At 43.1% G+C, this 22,612-nt stretch overlaps 1 protein-coding gene across 4 annotated transcripts in view; it reads right to left on the minus strand.

Moving 5' to 3' along the window:
* LOC110309491 (protein NDRG3) overlaps nucleotides 1-22,612 on the minus strand; it is a 64,810-nt gene that overhangs the window by 35,100 nt on the left and 7,098 nt on the right. For all 4 annotated transcript variants that reach the window (XM_021182218.2, XM_021182192.1, XM_029473870.1 and 1 more), the window contains exon 2: nucleotides 7,214-7,315. In XM_021182218.2, the coding sequence (XP_021037877.1) occupies nucleotides 7,214-7,270 (57 nt within the window). In that variant the 5' untranslated portion in view covers nucleotides 7,271-7,315. The remainder of the gene's footprint in view (nucleotides 1-7,213; nucleotides 7,316-22,612) is intronic.

Consider the following 22,612-nt stretch of genomic DNA (forward strand, 5'->3'; position numbering starts at 1 on the left):
GTCCTGGCGCTCACTCTGTAGACCAGGCTGGCCTCGAACTCAGAAATCCACCTGCCTCTGCCTCCCGAGTGCTGGGATTAAAGGCGTGCGCCACCAACGCCCGGCTTATGGTATCTCTCTTTAAAAAAAAATCCTTCCCAACAGAAAGTAAAATGAAAATGGGAGAGTAAGCGAGTAGATGGGTTACATAAGCTCAGAAAATACCCTATTTGTCTTTAATAACTGAATAAGACAATTAACATAAATTAATACTCAGTGTTGTTTGAAAGCTTTGACATAAAGCCCTGCTCCACAGCCTAGGCTGGCCTCAAATTCATGATTCTTCTTTAGCTTCCTCAGCAAACCATTCTCTGAGAAGAAATATGTTCAAGCTGATAATCCAAGATACGAATGAAAATCCTATATATGCTTTAAGCATCTATACCAGCTATATTTTCAAAAATAACATACTTCCTAATAAATCCTAAATAAATGCTAATAAATGCTAAGACTGTTGTCTATAATGAAGTAATCACCCGTAGCCTGATGGAAAATACAATTTCAACTTCTGAAGCTGACATCGATACTATGCACTGTTAGGCTAATGTTACAGGTCACAGACTCCTGCATTAAAAAACTCTTGGGTTGGAGGGATGGTTTAGCAACTAAAAGCACTAACTAATCTTCCAGAGGACCTGGGTTCAGGTCCCAGCACCCACATGGCAGCTCACAACTGTCTGTAACTCCTGTCCCAGGGCATCTGACCCCTCACGTATGTAGGAAAAACACCAGTGTAAGTAAAATAAATAGATAATTTTTTTAAAAAATTCCTTGGGCTCTCAGATAGGTTGTGACTATGGTTTCATCTCTCCTTACCATCTCCTGTTTCTTGAAATTGGTTGTCAGCCACTCAGTCTGTTGTGTTGGCATTAATAACTGCTTGAACACACTCCTTGCCCAAGGTCACTTCAGTCATTTCTGACAACAGTTTTGACAATTGCTCTTGGAACACTAAGATATGCCCATCCTCTAGTTCATAACAGACTAGCACCCTAGAATAGTATCTAATGGAAGTTGTCAACAAATGTAAGTTTAACTGCGGACACCAAGTGGGGAAGTGCTGGAGAAGAAGCCCAGGGCCTCGTACTCACGAGATGAATACGCTACCATCAAGCTATGCCCCCACACTTTTCTTTTTCTTTCTTTTTGCCATAGTTAAGTTTTTTTCCTTCAAAGCATACTCTATCTCCTCATTCCCAGAAACTTACTACGCGGTAATCAAGTTCTCACTGGCCAAGGCCAAGAGTTAGATCAGCAGGGGCATCCTAAACCCTCCTCCAATTAACCTTACTCTGTCTCTTATCATTTCCCTGAGACAGGATTCATGCCCTCATTTTTTCTTGGAATTTTTTCATAATCTCAGATTCCAAGAAAGCAACACTACCCACATGGAGTCTGGAGCACAGAAAGTAAACACTGTGGGCTCCCCCGGAAATGCTAGGGACTCAGGTGCTGACTGCCCTCTGACACTCACTGTGCCTTCTTTTCCAATCCCTTCCTGACACTCTAGATACCCAGCCTTTAACCAGTAACCCACCAGGCAGGCCAGACCTTCTGAAACCTTTATTAGATTTTAAGAATGTTATTATTGCATGTGTGTGCATGACTGGAAGAGGAGGGATATGTGTAGCACTGTCCGCTTATGGAGGTCAGAGGACAAAGTGTAGCTGGTTCTCTTCTCCCACCTTTACTTGGGTTTGGGGATCAAACTCAGGTCATCAGGCCTATACAACATGTGCTGCTAGAGGCTGAGTCTCATGACCTTCCGGCCCCCCGTGCCCCACGCTGCACACACCTTTTCAAAAAGGAACCCTGATACACAAACTTTTCTGTTTCTGTTCTCCTGGAGCTTACAAACATGCTGCTCCCAGGGGCTGGAAAGATGGCTCAGCACTTACTAGTGCTTGCTGCTGCTCTTCCAGAAGTCCCAGGTTCAATTCCTAACACCCACATGACAGCTCACAAGTATCTCTAACTACGGTTTGGGGAGGATCCAATGCCATCTTCTGGTCTCTGTGGACATGAGGCACACAAGTGGTGCATAGACATACATGCAAACAGAACAACCATATCAATTAAAAAATTATTTTTAAGTTGATCCCAGAGTTCTTCCTCTTACAATTAATTTTATACACACCCCCTTCCCCTTTGCTTATGTGTCTAGTCTTTAGTAAAAAAACAACAAACCTTAAACCACACTATGGGCTATTTCATGATTTACTATAATAACCAACATAAAGCAAACAGATTGTTCGGCTCATCCCCCTGGGTATTTATTCCTCTTTCTGATATATCTTCAGCGCTTCCTATGTGGTTTCTTCAGACCTGGCTTTTGGCTTTCAGTAGACTCTGTAATATCTAAAGCCACAGTAGGCAGACTAAAAGTCAGGGAGCGAGAAGCATGATGGGCTCTCCCGCTTGGCATGAGATCTTCTGGGTGAGGTGGCTGGACAGCCTAACAAGCAGATGGTGAGAAGAGCACCAGACCCCTAGATCAAGGTCAAAGTTAAATGTTAGATGTGTGGGCTGGACAGGTAGCTCAGCAGTTTAAGAGCAGTGACTGCTCTTCCAGAGGACCAAGGTTCAAATCCCAGCATTTGAATGGCAAGTCACAACTGTCTGTAACTCCAGTTCCAGAGGATAGGACACTCTCACACAGACATGCATGCAGACAAAACACTGATGCACATGATAGATAGATAGATAGATAGATAGATAGATAGATAGATAGATAATTTTTTAAAAGTTAACGGTGCTAGGTACTAGTCTGGGCTCTAACACTTTAATAGACTCGGGCTTTGGACCAGGTATAAGCCTCATCTGTAAAACAGCTGAGTATTTGGCAAGAGGTCAGAAGAATAACACAATATTTGGTAGGTTTATTTGTTTTGTTTTATTTTGTTTTGTTTTTTGATGAGATAGAGTCTCTCTACATAGCCCTGGCTATCCTGGTACTAGCTCTGTAGACCAGGCTGGCCTTGAACTCAGAGATCCACCAGCCTCTGCCTTCTGTGTGCCAGGATTAAAGGTGTGCACCATCATACCCAGTTGGAGAATAATAAAAATATTTCTAAAAATACTCTGAAAATGGCTAAATACTTTTTTGAGACAGAGTCTTATTATGTAGCCCTGGCTAGCCTGGAGCTCATTATGCAGCCCAGACTAGCCTCAGACTCTTGACAGCCTTCTTGCCTCTGCCCTCTAAGTACTAGGATTTCAGGGGTGGGCCTGGCTTTCCTTTTTCTTTTAAAACAGGGTCTTGCTATGTAATCTAGGGCTTAGTCTTCTCTTATCTCAGCTTTCTAAGCACTGGTATTATAGTTCTGTACTACCACATTTATAATGTTGTTTGAGGGGAAAAAAACACTCATATATCTATACGTTCTGCTTTGGTGGTTACTTCTTTTCATTACTGGAGCCAAAATAAACATGGCAAATTCACCCACTTCTTGACAATTCTGAGCTATAGACAAAATTACAGTCATACTAAAATAAAAATGGGAAGAATACCAACAAGTTATAAGACAAGTTAACATGAGCTTCTCTTAAAATATATGGAAAATGCTTCCTTATGGTCACCCCAGGACACATTTCCCTGTAACAGGGTCTGTGTACATTCCCTTTAGCTCCCTGAAGCCTGAAAGGGTTTGGCAATATCTTATGCTAAGAGCAAAGTATCAAGTGAAAGACGGGGTAAAATAATATACGTTTCTAGGTTGTTCCTTAAAGAGACAAGAAAAGTCACACTGGCCAAGTCTAGATGGTCACACAGGCGGGCAGAACATTTCAGAATAGGAAAACCTTGGGCTTCAGACCCAGCTCTACCATTTACTGACTGAGCAAGCTGGCCTATCAATCAGATATTGTCATCTGTTACGTAAAGATTATAGTACTTTAAAGAGAAATCTGAGCATTAAGAGAGAATGCATGTAAAGCACTTGGCACATAAAAGTACTTAGTAAATGAACAATAGCAGGATAGCCCATACTCCATAATGAAGAAAGGGAGAAGGGAGGAAACCGAGGTGGGGTGGTGGAAGGGACAGGGAGGCCAAACAACAACAAAGCTTCTTAAGGCGTCTACTCATTCCAATCCAGAGGCTTCCTCTTAATACCAGTGGGCATCATTCATGGACTTTGCACCCCATTGAGCAATATCTAGAGACCTTTTTAGTCGTCACCACTGGGTGGGGGGTTAGGGAGAGGCTTTAGCATCTAGTGGACACAGGCTGAAGTTGTTGCTAAACATTCTACAATGCATAGAACGGTGTCCTAAACAACATCCAGTCCAAACACCAGTGCCAATACGGAGAAATCTTGCAAACAGTACCTGGAACCCAATCTTGCCAGCCACTTCCTTCTTAGCTTTAGTTCACTCAGCAATACAGAAACTTCCTTCTCTGTGCTCTCTATCTCACAGAGCCATCCAGAGCATCAAATGACACCATGGGAGGAGAGGCATTTTCCTCATCATCTTCTTTTACAACATGTACAAAAGTACCAACTCACTGGGCAGAGCTGACAGTTTTCAAACGCCAGGGAATCCCAGCAGTCAGGAAGGTGGAGGGCTAGCTAAGGAGTCAGTCAGTAGTCCTTGACAACGCCATTGTTCAAAGGGGACTCTTGCCTGCTCAGTCAGAACATGGGGCGTTCGTGAATGGTAACTGGGACAGGAACATGTCTCAGGGAGAAAGGAGCAAGATGGAATGTGTGAAGTGCATGGGAGCAGGACAGCACATGGAAGAGAGCCCGGAGGCCGTTAGGGAGTGGGGCTTTGCTTGGAGTCAGTCTATTTGGCCACAATGAACTACAACAACAGAAAGTGGATTCCTCACAGTTTTGGAAGCTGCAAGGTTTAAGACAGAGGTTTCAGTTTCTGAGAAGGGCTCTCTTCCTGCTTTACAAATGGCTGCCTTCTTCCTAAGTCCTCACACAGTAACAAGAAGAGGCCACCAACCCATCAGAGTAGGCTCTGTCTTTCTGCTCTTACTGAACTTTAATCACGTCTATAAAAGTCTGTCTTAGTTTTGTACTGTTGCTGTAATAATAATAATAAAAGAAAAAAGAAAAGAAAAAGAAAAACCCTGACAAAAGGAACTTGGGAGAGGAAGGTTTTATTTTAGCTCACAAACCATAGCAGCTGAGTAGTCAAGGTGGCAGGAACTTGAAACAGCCAGTCCCAGTCCCAGTCAGTCCCAGCCCCAGTCAGTCAGTCCCAGCCCCAGTCAGTCAGTCCCAGCCCAGTCCAGGGCAGAGGCGTGTACACACACAGCAGCCAGTGCTCAGCTCACTTCTTTTTCATGCAATACAGGACCCAACCCCAGACAACGGTGCTGCCTACTGCTAGGCTATCTTCCCACATCACTTAGTATAATCAAGACAAACCCCAGTCATGCCCACAGACCATCCTAAGCTAGATAATCAATCCCAAAAGACAGCCTTCCCAGGTGATCCTAGATCACATCAAGTTGACAATTAAAACTGACCATCACAGGGCTTCCTCTCCAAAAGTCACATGTGGTGGAGGCTAAAGTTTCAGTGTGTAAAATTGGGGGGACAGAATTCACTCTGTAACATTCAAGCAAATATGATAGCTATGCCCTTATCTGTAAGTAGCTTAGGGGCTGAGCACAACCAGGATTCCTTTGTTTAATCCTCAGTACCAACAAAACAACTACACTATATCCCAGACCAGTTCCGTAAGGCGTCAGTAAGAAGGCACAGCTTGGCATTAGTGACTCTTTACATCTCCACAGGTAGTTCCAACCAGCAACCAAACCTGAGTCCTGCTGGCACCGTCTTTACCCCTGAGACTGGTCTGGAGCTGGGGTCTGGGATCTGCATTGGTAAGCACTCCCCTACCTGCTTCTGAGGGCAGGTTACTTCCTTGCTGAAACTAACCTGTCTGCTTTCTCCTGCCCCGAGAATACTCATCTGTGGCCAGACCTGAGCTTTGTAACTATAGATTTTACTATCTCCCTCTTCTTTGTGGTACAGTCCTTCATATACACAGAAAAATGGTATTTAATGAGTAGAGATTTATGGAAACACTGTGGGGGGCAGTCAGCAGAAGTCAAGAAGGTGTTTAAAAAGTACAGACTGCCAAAGGAGAGAACATTAAAGTCTAGTGAAAGTCAAAGGAAGGAGTGACAGAGAGAAAAGGTCACAGGGAAGAGGGTGGGGCTGCCAGGATGCAATATAAGTCAGAAAAAATATAAGTCAGTAGAGTTAAGATGTTATAAAGGGCCTTGCTTTGGACAGAGAGAGAAGCTAGCATTGATATCTTTTGGTGCGCTCTCTCATCCCTTCTCGCCTACCAGCCTAACCACACCCTCTCCATTCTTTCCTCTAAGAATGTGGTAGACTAACACCGGCTAGAAAGTATTTAACAGAGCATTAGGACAGTAAGCCAAAAGAACAGTGTAGGAAAGAGTTTCTGATATGCACACTGAACAGGGAGGGACAAGAAAGATCTGCTGAGTTCTAGTGGCTTTCAAGTATGCCACTCATCATGAAATTCTCCAACACCAAGATAAAATGAGGCACACTCTGCTGGATGTGGCGGTGCACACCTTTAATCCCAGCACTCGGGAGGCAGAGGCAGGCAGATTTCTGAGTTTGAGGCCAGCCTGGTCTACAAAGTGAGTTCCAGGACAGCCAGGGCTATACAGAGAAACCCTGTCTCGAAAAACCAACCAACCAACCAAACAAACAAACAAAACCAAACACCTTTACTACCAAAAAATAAGGTAAACTCCTGACAGCTATCTCTGACGAAAATGGTCACATTGCAGACTCAGCAAACTTTTGAGAGAGCACTGGAGCCTGTACACATCACTAGCCATGCATGTTAAAATCTCCTTATAGAATCTAAAAGTCAATCATTTGGATCCTAACAAATACCACCTTGACACTTTCTATTTAAGTTGGTTGTATTATTTTTTTTCCTTTCTATAAGATAGAAAAACTTCAAAAAACAAATGAACGAATTTGCCTATGGAAAACAAAGGGCCAGGGAGACATCAAAGAGTAGGTTAGGAAATGAGTTTTTAAAAGTATCCCCATCAATAAGAATCAGCTAAGTATTTTACTTAGTAGTCTCATATGTAAAAAGTTAATTAATAGCACAAGAAAACCATCTATACATATTTGAGCTAAAACAAAACAGACGTTACCTTATCATTTAGAAGTGGTTTGATCTCTGTGAGTTGAACATCCTGAAGTTCATCCATGAGGATGGCTCAGAGTAGATGAGTCTCAAGGATGAACCAGGAACTCTGAAACAGAAGAGAAGGAAGAGGAAACATGCTTACGCTGGTATTGGAAACACGACATCATCCATTCAGATACTGGACTTTCCTCCATGTACACCATGTACTGCACAGGGCACAGCAGACGCACAGTGGAGGCAGACGGGCTCTCAAATGGCCTGTTGTTCTTCCCCTCTAGTATTCATACCTTTGCGCCCCACACCCCACCCCTGAGTGTGGGGCAGGATCTATGTCTTGCTTTTGACTAACAGAATGAGGGAAATAAGAACGTACATGAGTGCTTTCATGTGGTACATTACAAAGTATTTAAACACCTGTCTTGCTGCCCCGCTGGTTGCATTGAGCCAGCTAGCATACTAGAAGAGAGCCATGTGGCAGGGAACTAAGGGCAGCTTCCCGTAAGACAGCAAAGGGAGGGAGGGGAAGGACAGAAAGTAACTGAGACAGTCGGTTCAATAATCTCTACAAGAAACTGAATACTGCCAGCAAGCACATGACGCTGGAGATAGCTTCCTTCCCAGTGGGGACTCAGTTGAAAGAACCCTGATACCTTGTTTGAAGCCTCAGCAAGGACACATGACACCTTGAGATAATAAAGGTGTGTTGTCTTAGGTTACTATGTCTGTGGTGGTATTTTAAACAGAGAACAATAAATACAATAGTTTTTGCAGTCTGCAGTGTATATTGTGGTTCCTAAAGATGGGCAAGAGAACAATATTCTCAGAATTATGCTTCTGGAAGCAACGATGTGGAGAGAGGATTAAGGAAGGCAACAGCTGAAAGTTAATGATATAGAATAGGACCCTGAACTGGCTGGTTTTGTTTGTCAACTTGACACAAGCTGGAGTTATCACAGAGTAAGGAGCCTCCCTTAAGGAAATGCCTCCATGAGATCCAACTGTAAGGCATTTTCTCAATTAATGATCAAGTGGGGAGGGCCCACTGTGGGTGGTGCCATCCCTGGGCTGGTAGTCTTAGGTTCTAATAAGAAAGCAAGCTGAACAAGCCAGGGAAAGCAAGCCAATAAGGAACATATCTCAATGGCCTCTGCATCAGCTCCTGCTTTCTGGCCTGCTTGAGTTCCAGTCCTGACTTCCTTTGGTGATGAACAGCAATGTGGAAGTGTAAGCTGAATAAACCCTTTCCTCCCCAACTTGCTTCTTGGTCATGATGTTTGTGCAGGAATAGAAACCCTGACTAAGACAGACCCTAAATTAGTAATGACAAGGGCAGCGAAAACAAATCAACAACTCTACTGAGGAATCTCAGTGTAATAAGGAGAATGGTAGCTGACCTGAGATGACCTTCTAAGAGTCCACTATCCTTGATACTTGATATTCACACTCACATGTAATCACCCACCTGAACAAATCAGGAATGTCGTACATTACTCATAGAACATAAGCGAAGTGATAAAATGTGACTTTTTAGAGTTCCCTTACATGGGCATTTTAGTTTCTGTGATTTCTATCACCAAGGGAGAAAACTAGTGTATCATTAGGGCACACACAGACCTCTGGAGGTCCACGGAGAGGAACCAACACACCAATACTAACCTGCTAGCCACATGAGTGATCTTGCAAATGAAGTCTAAAGCCTCAGTCAGAGCTTAGATGTCTAAGCCATAGAAACACCTGACTGCAACCATATGAGACACTGGCCAAATTGTACTGTCAAGGCATTCTGGGTTCCTGACCCACAGAAACTATAAAAGGTAATAAATAATTTTATTTCAAAAGGATATGTTCTACAGCAATAAGTAGCCAGTAAGGAGGACCACACTGTGGAGTTCAAAGAAAGGAAGGTGGCTGAGGGAGATGAGGCAACTAAGCACAAAGCCTTCCTTCAGCCCAGCGTACAGCCCTGCATAGGCTGTAAGCACTGGATACTGCAGCCACAAGGTTCTCCCTCTGTGGAGAAAACACCACACTTTGTTCCTTCTTTCTTGTCCCTGGACCTATCAGAGCAGGAAAAAACCCTAACTCAATGATCTTGAATTGTGGCCATTCAACACCACTTACTGGAAAGCTCCTGTGCAAAGCACTAGGAAAGATCAGAGTGTCTCTTCCTCCTAGGATCTTACAGAACAGCAGAGATGACTATGGTCTCTAAAATGACAAATATAAAGAATAGACAAGAGTCCTAGGTGGGAACAATCACTTCTAACCTGTGAGAATTAAGACAACTTCCAAAAGAGACAACTGGTGTGCTATAGATGCTTGACAGATGCTGGAATTATACCCCGATTAAACCCACGGTGGACAGAAATTATGCTCAAATGATTTCATACATCTATTCTAGTAAAGATCATGGCTTACAGTGCAGCACACCGCAGGTATCTGCTGCTGTCCCCCATGCTTACGTGGCTGTCTGGTGATATGGTTGCTGCCTCTGTCTAGCATGACAAGAGGCCTAGAGCTACATATCATTTGCTCAAGAGACAGAAACTCAAGGCTCCAAAGGTATAAGTAATTTTCTAGCATGGATGTGGCCCTGGGTTCAATGTCCATCTTTAAAAAAAAAAAATGTCTGAGACATCTCTATTCATTTTGTGTTTATTAATCATACAATAAACTGTGGCTGCATTCCATTTGGACTTTATATGGTCATTCAGACCATGTGAAAATAATAGAATGATGAAGAGATACTTTACTTACAGTTCTTCCATGGAAGGATAACCATTTACCTCTACTAGCAAGGCAGAGGCAGGGGGATCAAAAGCTTGATGCCATCCTGGGCTCCACAGAAAGAACCTGCCTCAAAGCACGGATCTTCCTTTATTCCCATGATGTTCTCTTTTCTCATGTAAAACGATGATATCCTGGCATTGTTTTTCTATACCACCTACCAGTTCAATTCATTCACAACAAAGCAGCACAAACTTCATTGTGGGTGCGTCAGGCCTCACGTCCAAAGTCAAGCATCTGTATCCCTGCATTTTTTGTTTGTTTTCTAAGGCAGGGTTTCAAATACCCCAGGCTAACCTCAAACCTGGTATGCATCTGAGACTTTCTTTGAACTACCGATCCTCCCGCTTCTAAGTGGTGGGACTGCAGGCAGGTGTCGCCATGCTCAACCATCTCCTGTTTCTATGATAAAACAAAATGAGATGACTGTGCCAGTATACACTTAAGAGGCATACTAAAGAAGACTGTCCTCTAGCTGGGCAGACTAAGGAAGGGATGCTACAGCGGTTCCAGGATTATGAGGGAACGCAGTGAATTCTCTTTTTTTCCTTAGTTCCTACCACTCTGAGCCCTTCCCGGTGAGCAGTTTTATAAGATCTATGAGTAAAGGAAGATCACGTGGTGGAAAACTCCATCTCCAGATCCCTCAGCTGCACAGACTGGCTCCCTCCTGGGGATGTGGCCTGCAGTTCCGGCATCTGCTGCCAGGTTCCATCCTGGCACAAAGAGGTACTGATATTTTTAAAAGGCTGGGAAAGCTTTCATAAGCTACAGTAGACAGTAAATGTCTGCCCTCTTTCCTAGTCTTGAGAAGAAGTATGAAGAGTGTATTTTGACAAGCACCCTTCGACTGAAGGAACAGGAAAGGGCAACATAGGCACCAACTCCATGCCAGGACGTCTCTCACATCAATCTCCCAGGAAGACATCTTCATTTACTCTATAGATGAGAAACCTAGGCTTGGACCTGTTTTCTGAAATTCCACATGTAAGGGATTAGGAAATGTCTCCACTATACCATAGCATCTATCCAGTCCCACCAGCCGGTTATGGGAACCTGGATCAGTTCCTTCCTCCCCACCCACACAGTGGCACCCCATGAGACAAATTTGATGGAAGCCTAAAGCAATCCTATACATATCAACAATGACTCAGACCCCTTGGAAATGCAGGTTTGAGTCATCACTCCAGGATAAGAACTCATTCTTTCAAGAGCTAATTAAGTCAAGGAGAATATGAAATAACTAAAGAAGGGAATTAATTTCCAGCTATTTCTTGGCAGCCTTGTTTTAAAAACAAGGGCTACTTCTCACTTCTTGAAATAGTGTGCTTCAACCTTTCATGTACACTCTCCTGGGGCTTCTATCAGTTTTAAGGGATAACGGCGGAGCATGTGATCCATCACTAAGGATCAGGATCCTCTGAGATGAGAGAGTGATCACTGACAGCATTAATAGAGATAGAGCTCTCTTAGTTCATCCTGCCATCTCCCCCAAAAGAATACATCCAGTGTTTTTTATATAATAAACTACATGGATCTTAAAAAAGACTCAACAGGCCAGATCAACCAGGAGAATATACCAGACAGAAGAGTTCGACCCAGCTGAGAGTGAGTCTGTCAAGCAGCTGGAATTACAAATGTAAAGAATAAAGGAGTGACTAGGGGTGATGCTCAGTGCTAGAGCACCAGCCCAGCACACACAGGGCCTGAGCTTCAGCACCTCTGAGAAATGAACATCAGTTAAAATAATGGGAAATTAAAAGTTGATTTAAACATGGCACAAGGTCAGGGAAGAAACAGGTTTTTGTCAAAGTTTCTAGTTAAGGGAGAGAAAAGAATGATGACCCAAATGCATGGAAATGGAGGAACTGAAAAAAAAAAAAAAGCAACAGACATTAATGAACATTTCAGTTTTAAGTCAGGAACCAGAGAGACCTGAGTTCAAGAGTGAGAACTACAGACCCTGGGCTCTTCAGAAGGACAAGTGAGTGACGGAGATAAAAAGAAAACATTCAGAGGCACAGGAGGAAAAGCAGAAACATGGTGCCAAAGCAGTCAAGGGAAAAAGGTTTACGTTGTAGGGGAGAAAACTGGAATGATGGAAAGGAAGGGAGAGGCTGAGAACTGGAAAGGCTTCATCCTCTGGCAGGGAACATTAATGGTGTCAAAACCTAGGAAGTTCCGTGGCCTTACTGCAGCTGGGTCTGTGTTGAAGTCCATGACCCATGTCATTCAAGACTTCTGTGATAACCCTGCCTTTGCTCCCACCCCACCCCCCTAAAATAGTAGCAGCCTAAACAGGAAGCCATCGAAGAGAACTCTTTAAAACTGTGATAGGATGCTGAAGTGTCACTCTGTACAATAGATGGTTTCCAGTAGCAGGGTGCGAGGAGGACTCAGCTCCATTTAAGGGGCAGGCTATGGAGAGTCTGACCACATTCCAGTGTGTGTGGGGGTGAACAGAGAAGGACTGGAAAGTGAACATGTTAGGGATATATGATGTGAAATCCCCAAAGAACACACACACACGTTAGAAGGCAAAAAACAAAAAAAAAAACCCTCTTAGGAAGAATAAGGCATGCTATAATATGAACACTAAAGAAACTAAGGCAGAGCCGGGCGTGGTGGCGCACGCCTTTAATCCCAGCACTTGGGAGGCAGAGGCAGGCGGATTTCTGAGTTCGAGGCCAGCCTGGTCTACAAAGTGAGTGCCAGGACAGCCAGGGCTTCACAGAGAAACCCTGTCTCGAAAAACCAAAAAAAAAAAAAAAAAAAGAAACTAAGGCAGGAGAGTGCTCCGACTTCAAGATCAGCTGAGACTACATAAATATGCTGTCTCAAAACATCTGGGTCTGGAGAGATAAATGGCTCAGTGGTTAAGAGCACTGACTGCTCTTCCAGAGGTCCTGAGTTCAATTCCCAGCAACCCTTTGCAATGAGATCTGATGGTCTCTTCTGGTGTGTCTGAAAATAGCAACAATTTATTCACACATACAAAAACAAACAAACAAACAAACAAACAAACCTAAAATCATTTAGGGGCAATGAAGTTCAGTGACCTGTGCTGAGAAAGCCCTGGATTATGTGGATCATCTTTTATAAATTTGGAAAATGGCTGGGCAGTGGTGGCACACACCTTTAATCCCAGCACTTGGGAGGCAGAGGCAGTCAGATTTCTGAGTTTGAGGCCAGCCTGGTCTACAGAGTGAGTTCCAGGACAGCCAGGGCTACACAGAGAAACCCTGTCTCGAAAAAAAAAAAAAAAAAGAAAGAAAAAGAAAAAAGAAAAAAGAAAAAAATTTGAAAAATGTTGTTTCTACATTGAAGTGCAAGAGAAAATGTTACTAGAAGGTGGGGTGAGACAGCAGTGTTTCTTGACACACACAGAACACTAGAAGGGTCTTTAAAGAGCATCAAGACCTGGGATTTTTAAGAAGTTTGGCAAACCTCTGAACAGAAAACACAGAAAAGCACAGGAGTTCTGCTGAAGTGTTGGCGAGACTGCTGTGACTCCCCAGAACACATTAGTGTAACTGTAGAGGCAGGAGCACAGCACAGTGGTAGTGTGCTTATCTAGCATGTGTGGGACATTAGGTTCCATTTCTAGCACCACAAGAAATAAAGTCCAGTGATGCAAAATGCAAGCCTTTGTCCAGTCAGAACGTAGAAGGCTAGAGCCACATGGACCCTTCCAGTCCCAGAGAGTCCATAAGAACACCGGGAGTGTGCTCTAGATATAGGCGGGCCCAGAGAGGGCTGAGGGACACTGGGCATCCTCCCTTTCTGTAAAGGGAAGAACTTAGGCAGAATGATCTTTCGGGCTCCTGGGCAGGACTGACATTCTGAATTCTCTATAAACGCACTTCATATTTTCCTCAGGCCAACCAGTTAGCGACCTAATATGAATCAAGAACTTGGTAAAGGTCACTCAGCAGATCAGCAGACATTTGGTCTGACCCTAAGGGACATGGGAGTCTGCACTGTGAAATTTCAAGTACTTAAAAACATTTTTTTAAAAAGGCAGTAATAAAATACTGTTTTATTTCATAGCTTTCTCCTTGACCAAGGTAATTTGTCATCTTTGGCTTTGTCTGGACGTACTGACACCAAGATACTCATTGGTATTCTAGGGGCAAAGTCAATCACTTTTGGTCTTGGAAAGAATGCAGACAGATTACCAAAACAGAATGAAGGCAGCAAACCAGAGGCACACTAAAGGGGAATGAGCTGGAAGTGGTCAGCTGCAGCCCAGCCGGTCCTGAAACACTTACAGCTAGAAGAGGCAGGAGCACCCAGGTGACTGGATAGAGCCAGGATAGCATGCAGACTCATGCATTCATATTCTCTCATTCTCTCTCTCTCTCTCTCTCTCTCTCATTCCTTCCCTCTCCAGCCCCCTCATTGATTATCACAATGAAAAATAGAGGTACTGGCATGCGAGCTAGAATGGAGATGAAAAAACTGAGACTTAAGAAGACAAACGGGGGCTGGCGAGATGGCTCAGTGGGTAAGAGCACTGACTGCTCTTCCGAAGGTCCTGAGTTCAAATCCCAGCAACCACATGGTGGTTCACAACCATCCGTAAGGAGATCTGATTCCCTCTTCTGGAGTGTCTGAAGATAGCTACAGTGTACTTACATATAATAAATAAATAAGTCTTTAAAAAAGAAGAAGAAGAAGAAGAAGAAGAAGAAGAAGAAGAAGAAGAAGAAGAAGAAGTAGTAGAAGGAGAAGAAGAAGAAGAAGACGACGACGACAACAAACAGACCAACCACTAATAAATGGCTCAGGTGGAACTGAAACTCAAGTTTTCTAACAGCAAATGCTGAGTTATGCCCAGTCTCACACTCGCACACTGCCTCACTGATGATTATAGACAAAGACAGCTCTGGTGTAGGGAGAATGTGTTCTGTGTATCACCATGTTTAGTAATATCCCAGACATTTACAACTGGATGGCTATAACATCCTCCTCCAACAGCTCTAACAATCAAAACTGCCGCCATATAATGCCAAATAACCCCAGTAAGGCATTAATCATCAGTTTAAAGAACTATCAAAGTTTTACCAGGTTAAAATCCTATCAGGGTTCACCAATGGTATTTCTATGTGTGTTCCATTTTACCAAGAAGAAAGAGGGCCACTTCGGCTGTCTTCCATTGCATCTGGTACTTGGAACATAGCATTGGAGCTAAAAGAAGCTTCCCCAGGGCAGAGGCGAGACAACTAAGGGCTAGGATGGCCAAGAGATTCCTGAAGGAGTGAGAACAGTGGATCCTGAAGGGATATGCTTGATTAACTGCAATGCAGGAGGGGACAAATGAGGACACTCAAGGTAAGAAAACACACACACACACACACACACACACACACAATATAGCACTGTAGCTTTGAGAGAAGACAGGCTACAGAGGAAACTGAGACAGAAAAAAAAGGGCACACGACCACTTTTTTGCATGGACAACACTGATGGTTTCTAGAAAGAGTGACTCGGAAGCTTAGCTTTACCAATTGTTTGAAACTTGGTCATCTTTGCCAGGCGTGGATAATCCCTTAATCTCACCACTGGAAAGGCAAAGGCAGACGGATTGCTGTCAGTTTGATGCCAGCTTTGTCTTTATAGTGAGTTCAAGCTAGCCACAACTACATGGTGAATCCGTGTTCAAACAAACAAACAAACAAACAAACAAAACAACAGAATAAAACCCAAAGAATAAACACCAACCTCACTCCTCGATTCCATCTCCACAGCTCCATTCAGATCCTGCACCAGCCAGCCTGAGGCAGGCTACAATCTCACCTCAAACACGATCACATGGCAAAAACACAACTATATGAAAGAGAAGATAATGTTTCCCCCCAAACCCAGCACTCCTATAGAAATGTTCTCCAATAAGAATTACTTCGATGAACTCTAGAACACAAAATTTAAAAGAACAATGATAAACATAATTTTAAAACATTCAAGGGGTTTAAAAGGGACATGAGCAAACACTTCAGTGAACCTAAAGAAGATGAAATAATTCTTAGTGAAGTCCAAGAAAACACAAGTGTAAGGCTGAGTAAAATGATAAAGACAATTCAGGATCAGAAAACTGAATTCAGTACATAGATAGAAATCCTGAAGCTAACATGAGATGGATGAAAAATTCAATAGCCCAGTTAGAAAACTCAAGGGAAGCCTTATCATAGGATGGATGAAGTAGAAGGCAGAGTATCAGGGCTTGAAAATAAAGTACAGCAATTAGACATTAAAACAAACAATAAAAAAACCCAACAAAAACAAACCAAAAACCCATAGAAGAAACATGCAGGAAATCTGAGGCACAATGAAAAGACAAAACCTGCTCTTGCTCTCTTGCCTTCTTGCTCTAGCTCTGTCCTCTCACTGCTTCCCTCTCTCTCTACACTCCCCCCACCCCCCGACCCCCTCACAGCTCACAGCTGGTCTCTACTCCTCTATTCTCTCTGCCTTTCTCTATCTCTACCACCCTCTCAACTCCCCTCCCCATGCCCTGAATAAACTCTATTCTGTTTAAAAAAAAAAGCTGGGCGTGGTGGCGCACGCCTTTAATCCCAGCACTTGGGAGGCAGAGGCAGGCGGATTTCTGAGGTCGAGGCCAGCCTGGTCTACACAGTGAGCTCCAGGACAGCCAGGGCTACACAGAGAAACCCTGTCTCGAAAAACCAAAAAAAAAAAAAAAAAAAAAAAAAAAGACCAAATCTTTTAATTATAAGCATAGAAGAAGGAGGGGAAGGAGGAGGAGGAAGAAGAAAGAGAATCATCATCATCGACATCTCAGGTCAATGGCATAGACAAGATCTTCAACAGCATCAGAGAAGGAAACTTCCCCTAATCAAGGAAAGACATACAAGAAGCCAACAATACCATAGACAGGAATAGAAAAGAAACTCTCTACAGTATATTATAGTCAAAACTCTAAATATAGCCGGGCAGTGGTGGCACACGCCTTTAATCCCAGCACTTGGGAGGTACAGGCAGGTGGATTTCTGAATTCGAGGCCAGCCTGGTCTACAAAGTGAGTTCCAGGACAGCCAGGGCTACACAGAGAAACCCTGTCTGGAAAAACCAACCAACCAACCAAACAAACAAACCAAAAAAACCTCTAAATATACAGAATAAAGAAAGAGTATTGAATACTGCAAGAGAAAAACCACACGTGCACATCAAAGAACATGCTCTAGACTAACAGCTAATGTCTCAATAGAAACTTTAAAAGCTGCAAGAGCCTGGAGCAATGTGCCTGAAATTCTAAAAAAGCACAAATGCCAACCTAGAGTACTGTGCCCAGAAAAACGATCTTCCACAGTTGAAGGAAAAAGAAAAACTTTCCATGACACGGTCTAAAAGAATTCCTGCCCACCACCCCAGCTCTACAGAGACTACTGGAAACAACACTCTAGGGTGAAGAGGGGAGGAAGCGGAGCCAGGAGACAGAGAAAGGAAACAGAGCAAGCATGGTCACTGAAACACCAAACAGGACGAAGAACAGAAACGGCACAACAACAAAATAATAATGGCAGCCAACACACACCTGTCAGTAATAACTTTATATACTCGTGGCCCCAACTCTCCAATAAAAAAATATATATAGATAAATATAGCTCTTTTCCTTACCAACAAAGTTTCTTTTTACAACATATGGGAAAGATGGAAACTATTACAGAAACCTACAACTGGAGAGATGGCTTAATGGTTAAGAGCACTGGCTGTTCTTCCTCTGGACCCCAGTTCAACTCCCAGTGCCCGCACAGCAGCTTACCATGGTCCTTAACTCCAGTCCCAGTAAATCGAGCAGAACTCTCTTATGGCACATACAGAAATGCAAACAAACCACTCAAACACAAAATAAAAACAAACCTGTTTTTTATTTTTAAATTTTTATTTTTCAACATTTTACTTTTATTTACGCATATGTATGTGTTAGCATGCACATGTACTTGTGCCTGTGGATGCCAGAAGAGAGCACCGAATCTCCAGGAACTGAGTTCCAGGCAGTTGTGAGCTGCCTGCTGTGGGTTCAAGAACAGAACTCAGGTCATCTGCAAGAGCACCTAACTACTGAGCTACTTTTTCAGTTCCTTAAATAAATCCCAGCAGAGGCAGGTAAATCTCTGAGTTCAAAGCCAGCATGGTTTATTCAGTGATACTCAGTCTCAGAAAACAAACAAAACAAACCACCAACCAGATAGGCAAATAAACCTACAACTGGTCGAAATGCAGAGAACAAACTGAGTTGGTGCTCAACGTCTTTTAATATATCTACAATCCAACTCCTACACCCAAGACTCAAGGAACCTCACCAAAGAGGGGGCAGAGAGACTAAGAGCCAGACAGCCAGGATACCTGCTGCTAGACAGTATGTTCTAGACACGACAGGGAAGGTACACCCGTGAAATCCCAACAATATATAGTTGCCTAAACAAGACACGTGTGAGTATGCTTGGCCCAGGGAGTGGCACTATTTGGAGGTGTGGCCTTGTTGGAGTAGGTGTGGTCTTGGAAGAAGTGTAAGGGATGAGCTTTGAGACCCTCCTCCTAGCTGTCTGGAAACAGTCTGCCACTGGCTTCCTTTGGATGAAGATGTATTACTCTTAGCTCCTCCAATAAGTACCATGGCTGCCTGGATTCTGCCATGTTTCTCGACATGATGATAATGGAACCTCTGAACCTGTAAGCCAGCCCCAGTTAAATGTTGTCCTTTATAAGAGTTGCCTTGGTCATGGTGTCTCTTCACAGCAGTAAAGCCCTAACTAAGACAACATGCGTAATGACAACAGAAGTTGACATGTTAGATGGGGGAAATCTCATAAGACCCACACTAGATGAAGAGCTACTGGAAATCAATGGCTGCTGAGGGAGGAACATTCAGTTTTTTCTAGGGACAAACTCCCTGATAAGTTATTTAATCCAAAGTAATCAGCCCTAAACAGACATACATAAGGACAACACTAAATGGACTAACCAGGCTGTGTGTGTATATTTATAGATATAAGAGATTATTACTATTATTCTTATTATAGAAGAGAACATAAATTTTAGGAGTTGTGAGAAGATACAAGAGCTAGAGGGAGAAGAGGAACAAGCAGACATTATGCAAATACAATACTAGGGTATGAAATTCTTATAAATTTAAATATTTAAGTTAAAAGCACACAAAATCCTTGTTCATATTGTTTACAGTTTTCTTAGCTATAGTTGGACCTGGGAGCTTTAAAGAATATCAATACATGGCCTCAATCCGAAAGATCATTTTAATTGTTTGGGGCAGGGCTTAAGCATTTTTTTTAAAAAGCTCTTTGGGTAATTCTTAACCAGGGCTAAGAAGCACTGGTCTTCAGCAGTGACCCCCTTCCTCCAATAAGGAAAGAGACACAGAAAATTTAACCAGGCTCATGCACCTGACTGTGTATGGGGCTAAGACCACTGTTTAGACACCACGCCCAGATTCTGGAAGGTATTCTAGGACACTGGGCTACATTCCATACAGCTATAAGAAACACAATTATATGATGACTTGGCTCTTAAGTTCTGTCAGGCTTAAAGCCCGAATTAATCTAATCATGAAACCATTGACTTAAGCATCCTCCCAAGTATCTAGGATAATGGATGTTGGTTTCACTGCTGTCTCCTGGGGGCCCTTAAGGGAGCAAAGGATCTCGAGAGACCGCCTGAGAAGCCAAATAAACAAACCATGGAACAAGCAGGCCTTTAAAAAACCTAGCTCACAGATTATTCCTACACAAATGAAAATGTGGGCCTCTTGCTTACAAGGAGAAATAGTTTCAGAAGCTGCCTTCCTCCCTACATAAGCAAAAGAGGGGAGTGAAGGTCAAAGGCAGCTGTTGAGGTATACCCACAGATCTTCATTCTAACAGGAAATAAGCTTGCTTCTCCTTGGCCCTGGATAAGGTCAACCACACCCCTCATAACAGACCCACCCTTTTGCTGGGTCATTCTTGGGCTCTGGCAGCAGGTGGGAAGTAGACTTGCGGGGACTGCCAAGTTGGAAATCTGAGTCTGCTCTATGTGCTCATTGTATTCATTCCAGGGTCTTGATACAGATAACTGCTAGGACACAGCAATCCCCACAGACGGATCTTGTTAATTACAGACTCCCAACCAGCAGGGAGCTTTCTAACATAGGGTTTATCTAAAGCAACTCCAGCGCCAGATGCACACCCTTCTGCCTTCCCCTCTTGAAGGACGCAGCTCAAGACATTAGGGAAGCTGCTGTTGGCAAGGCCTGGTACGGAGCTTGGAAGAGCTCCGGGTTCCTACCAGCTAAAGGCAGAATCCCTGAAAACAATCCGTTCCTTTCTACAGTCTGAATGGACAAACAAGGACAAACAACAGCCCTGAAGGCAGTACTTTGTGTTCATACCTGCCAGTTAGAGTGCTTTCCCTATGTCAGGTACCAGAATCATCACTTTATCCATTCATTATTTTATTAAAGATTTATTTATTTATTTAATGTATGTGAGTACGGCTGTACAGATGGTTGTGAGCCTTCATGTGGCTGTTGGGAATTGAATTTTAGGACCTCTGCTCACTCTGGTCGACCTCACTCACCCAGTCTCTGTTTTATTTATTCGAGCCCAAAGATTTATTTATTATTATAAATAGGTATACTGTAGCTGTCTTCAGACACTCCAGAAGAGGGCATCAGATCTCACTACGAGTGGTTGTGAGCCACCATGTGGTTGCTGGGATTTGAACTCAGGACTTCAGTAGAGCAGTCAGTGCTCTTACCCACTGAGCCATCTCGCCAGCACCCATTCATTATTTTATGTTATATTCTGACACTTGTAAGCTAAGCATCGTTCCCCCTGACAGATGAAGAAGCTGAGGCACAGCTTAGCTTTGTAATTTGACAGAGGCCACACAGTTAGCAAGCAGCAGAGCAAGGATTTGAACATTAGCATTCTGCATCCAGATCTTGGACAAGTCTCTATTAACAATTTTTCCTGTTTGATGCCAACTGATCACTAATTCTTTTTTATTTTTTCAGGTTTGGTTTCGGTGGCAGTTTGGATGAAAATGGCCCCTACGGACTCATATATTTGAATACTTGGTCCCTGTTGGTGGAACCTTGGGAAAGATCATGAGGTATGGGCTTGTGGAAGAGGTATGTCATTGGGGCTTACAGGTTGCAAAAGTCCACACCATTCCCAGTAAGCTCTCTCTGCCTCTTGGTTGTGACTCAGGATGTGAGCTCTCAGCTGCTGATCTAGTATCATGCCTGCCTGACTGCTGCCATGCTCCCTGCGGTGATGGCCACAGACTCTAACCCTCTGAAACCGTAAGACCCAAATAAACTCTTTTATAAGTTGTCTTGCTCATGGTGTCCTATCACAACAACAGAAAAGTATCTAAGACATTTCTAAAGTCTACTACAAATTTCATGATCAACAAATTTTGAAAACAGAAAAGCAGTATTTAAAACTTTGACTACTATTACAAAGAACATACCAACACCTACCAGGGGTTGCTGGAAAAGCAATCTACCTGTGGGATGTCTAAGGTACTAAGCTACATTCTGGTCCACACTGGTTCAGATCATCTCAACACAGTGACTTTAAAGCAGCAGCACCTTCTAAGGCTGAAGACTGTCAAGAGGAGCTCTGCTCCACCCCAGCTTCTGGACTAAAAAAAACAAAAACCAATAATCTGATCTCTCTGTGCTCTCTGCCAAGTTTTAGAGATTAATGTACAATGTCCCTACCACTAAGCTCTTATAATTTTAAAAAAAGCACTCAATTTTCTTTCTTGATACTGGATATCAAAATTAGGCTCTTGTGCTTAACAAGGACTCTACCAGGCTCATTCCCTTTGTTTGTTTGTTTGTTCCTTTGTTTTTGTTTTGGATACAGGGTTTCTCTGTGTAGCCCTGGTCATCCTAGAATCTTTCTGCAGAGACTGGCTTTGAACTCACAGAGATTTGCCTGCCTCTGCTTCCTGAGTGCAGGGACTAAAAGGCATGCTCTCCACTATGCTCAGCAGGCCATTCACTTTTAACCATGAACTGAAACCCAAGGTATAAAAACACAGAAGTACTGTAGGGATAAAACTGTCACTTCTAACAAACTGTTTTAAACAAATGCTACTTCTTGAAAAAAATTATCACAATTATGATTTAGTAAGAAGCTAACAGTACTTCAACATCTTAAATTATAATTAGAATTGGGAAGCAATTTCATAATGTTTATTATGATCTACTTACTATTTTCCTTATCCTAATTTATTGGATTTATAAGGCTGTCAGCCATCATACTGATCATTCCCTCAAGTGACAGCTATTTCAATAAAAGTTAAAACGGCATCTTCCCTAAGATATACAAAATATATACCAAAAGGTCTTAATGAGTCACCAGATGAACTATAAAGAATGGTTGTATTAGACTACAGACTATGGGCATTAGGTGGTAAAATGACAGTCAAAGCTTGGGGGAAGCCACTCCACACTTAGGAAGTTAATATACCTAAAAACTTATGAGCGCGTGCGTGTGCGCGTGCGTGTGTGTGTGTGCGCGCGTGCGTGTGTGTGTGCGTGTGCGCGTGTGTGTGTGCGTGCGTGTGTGTGTGCGTGTGTGTG

This window comes from Mus caroli, chromosome 2 (assembly GCF_900094665.2).
Source record: "Mus caroli chromosome 2, CAROLI_EIJ_v1.1, whole genome shotgun sequence".
Lineage (NCBI taxonomy): Eukaryota > Metazoa > Chordata > Mammalia > Rodentia > Muridae > Mus > Mus caroli.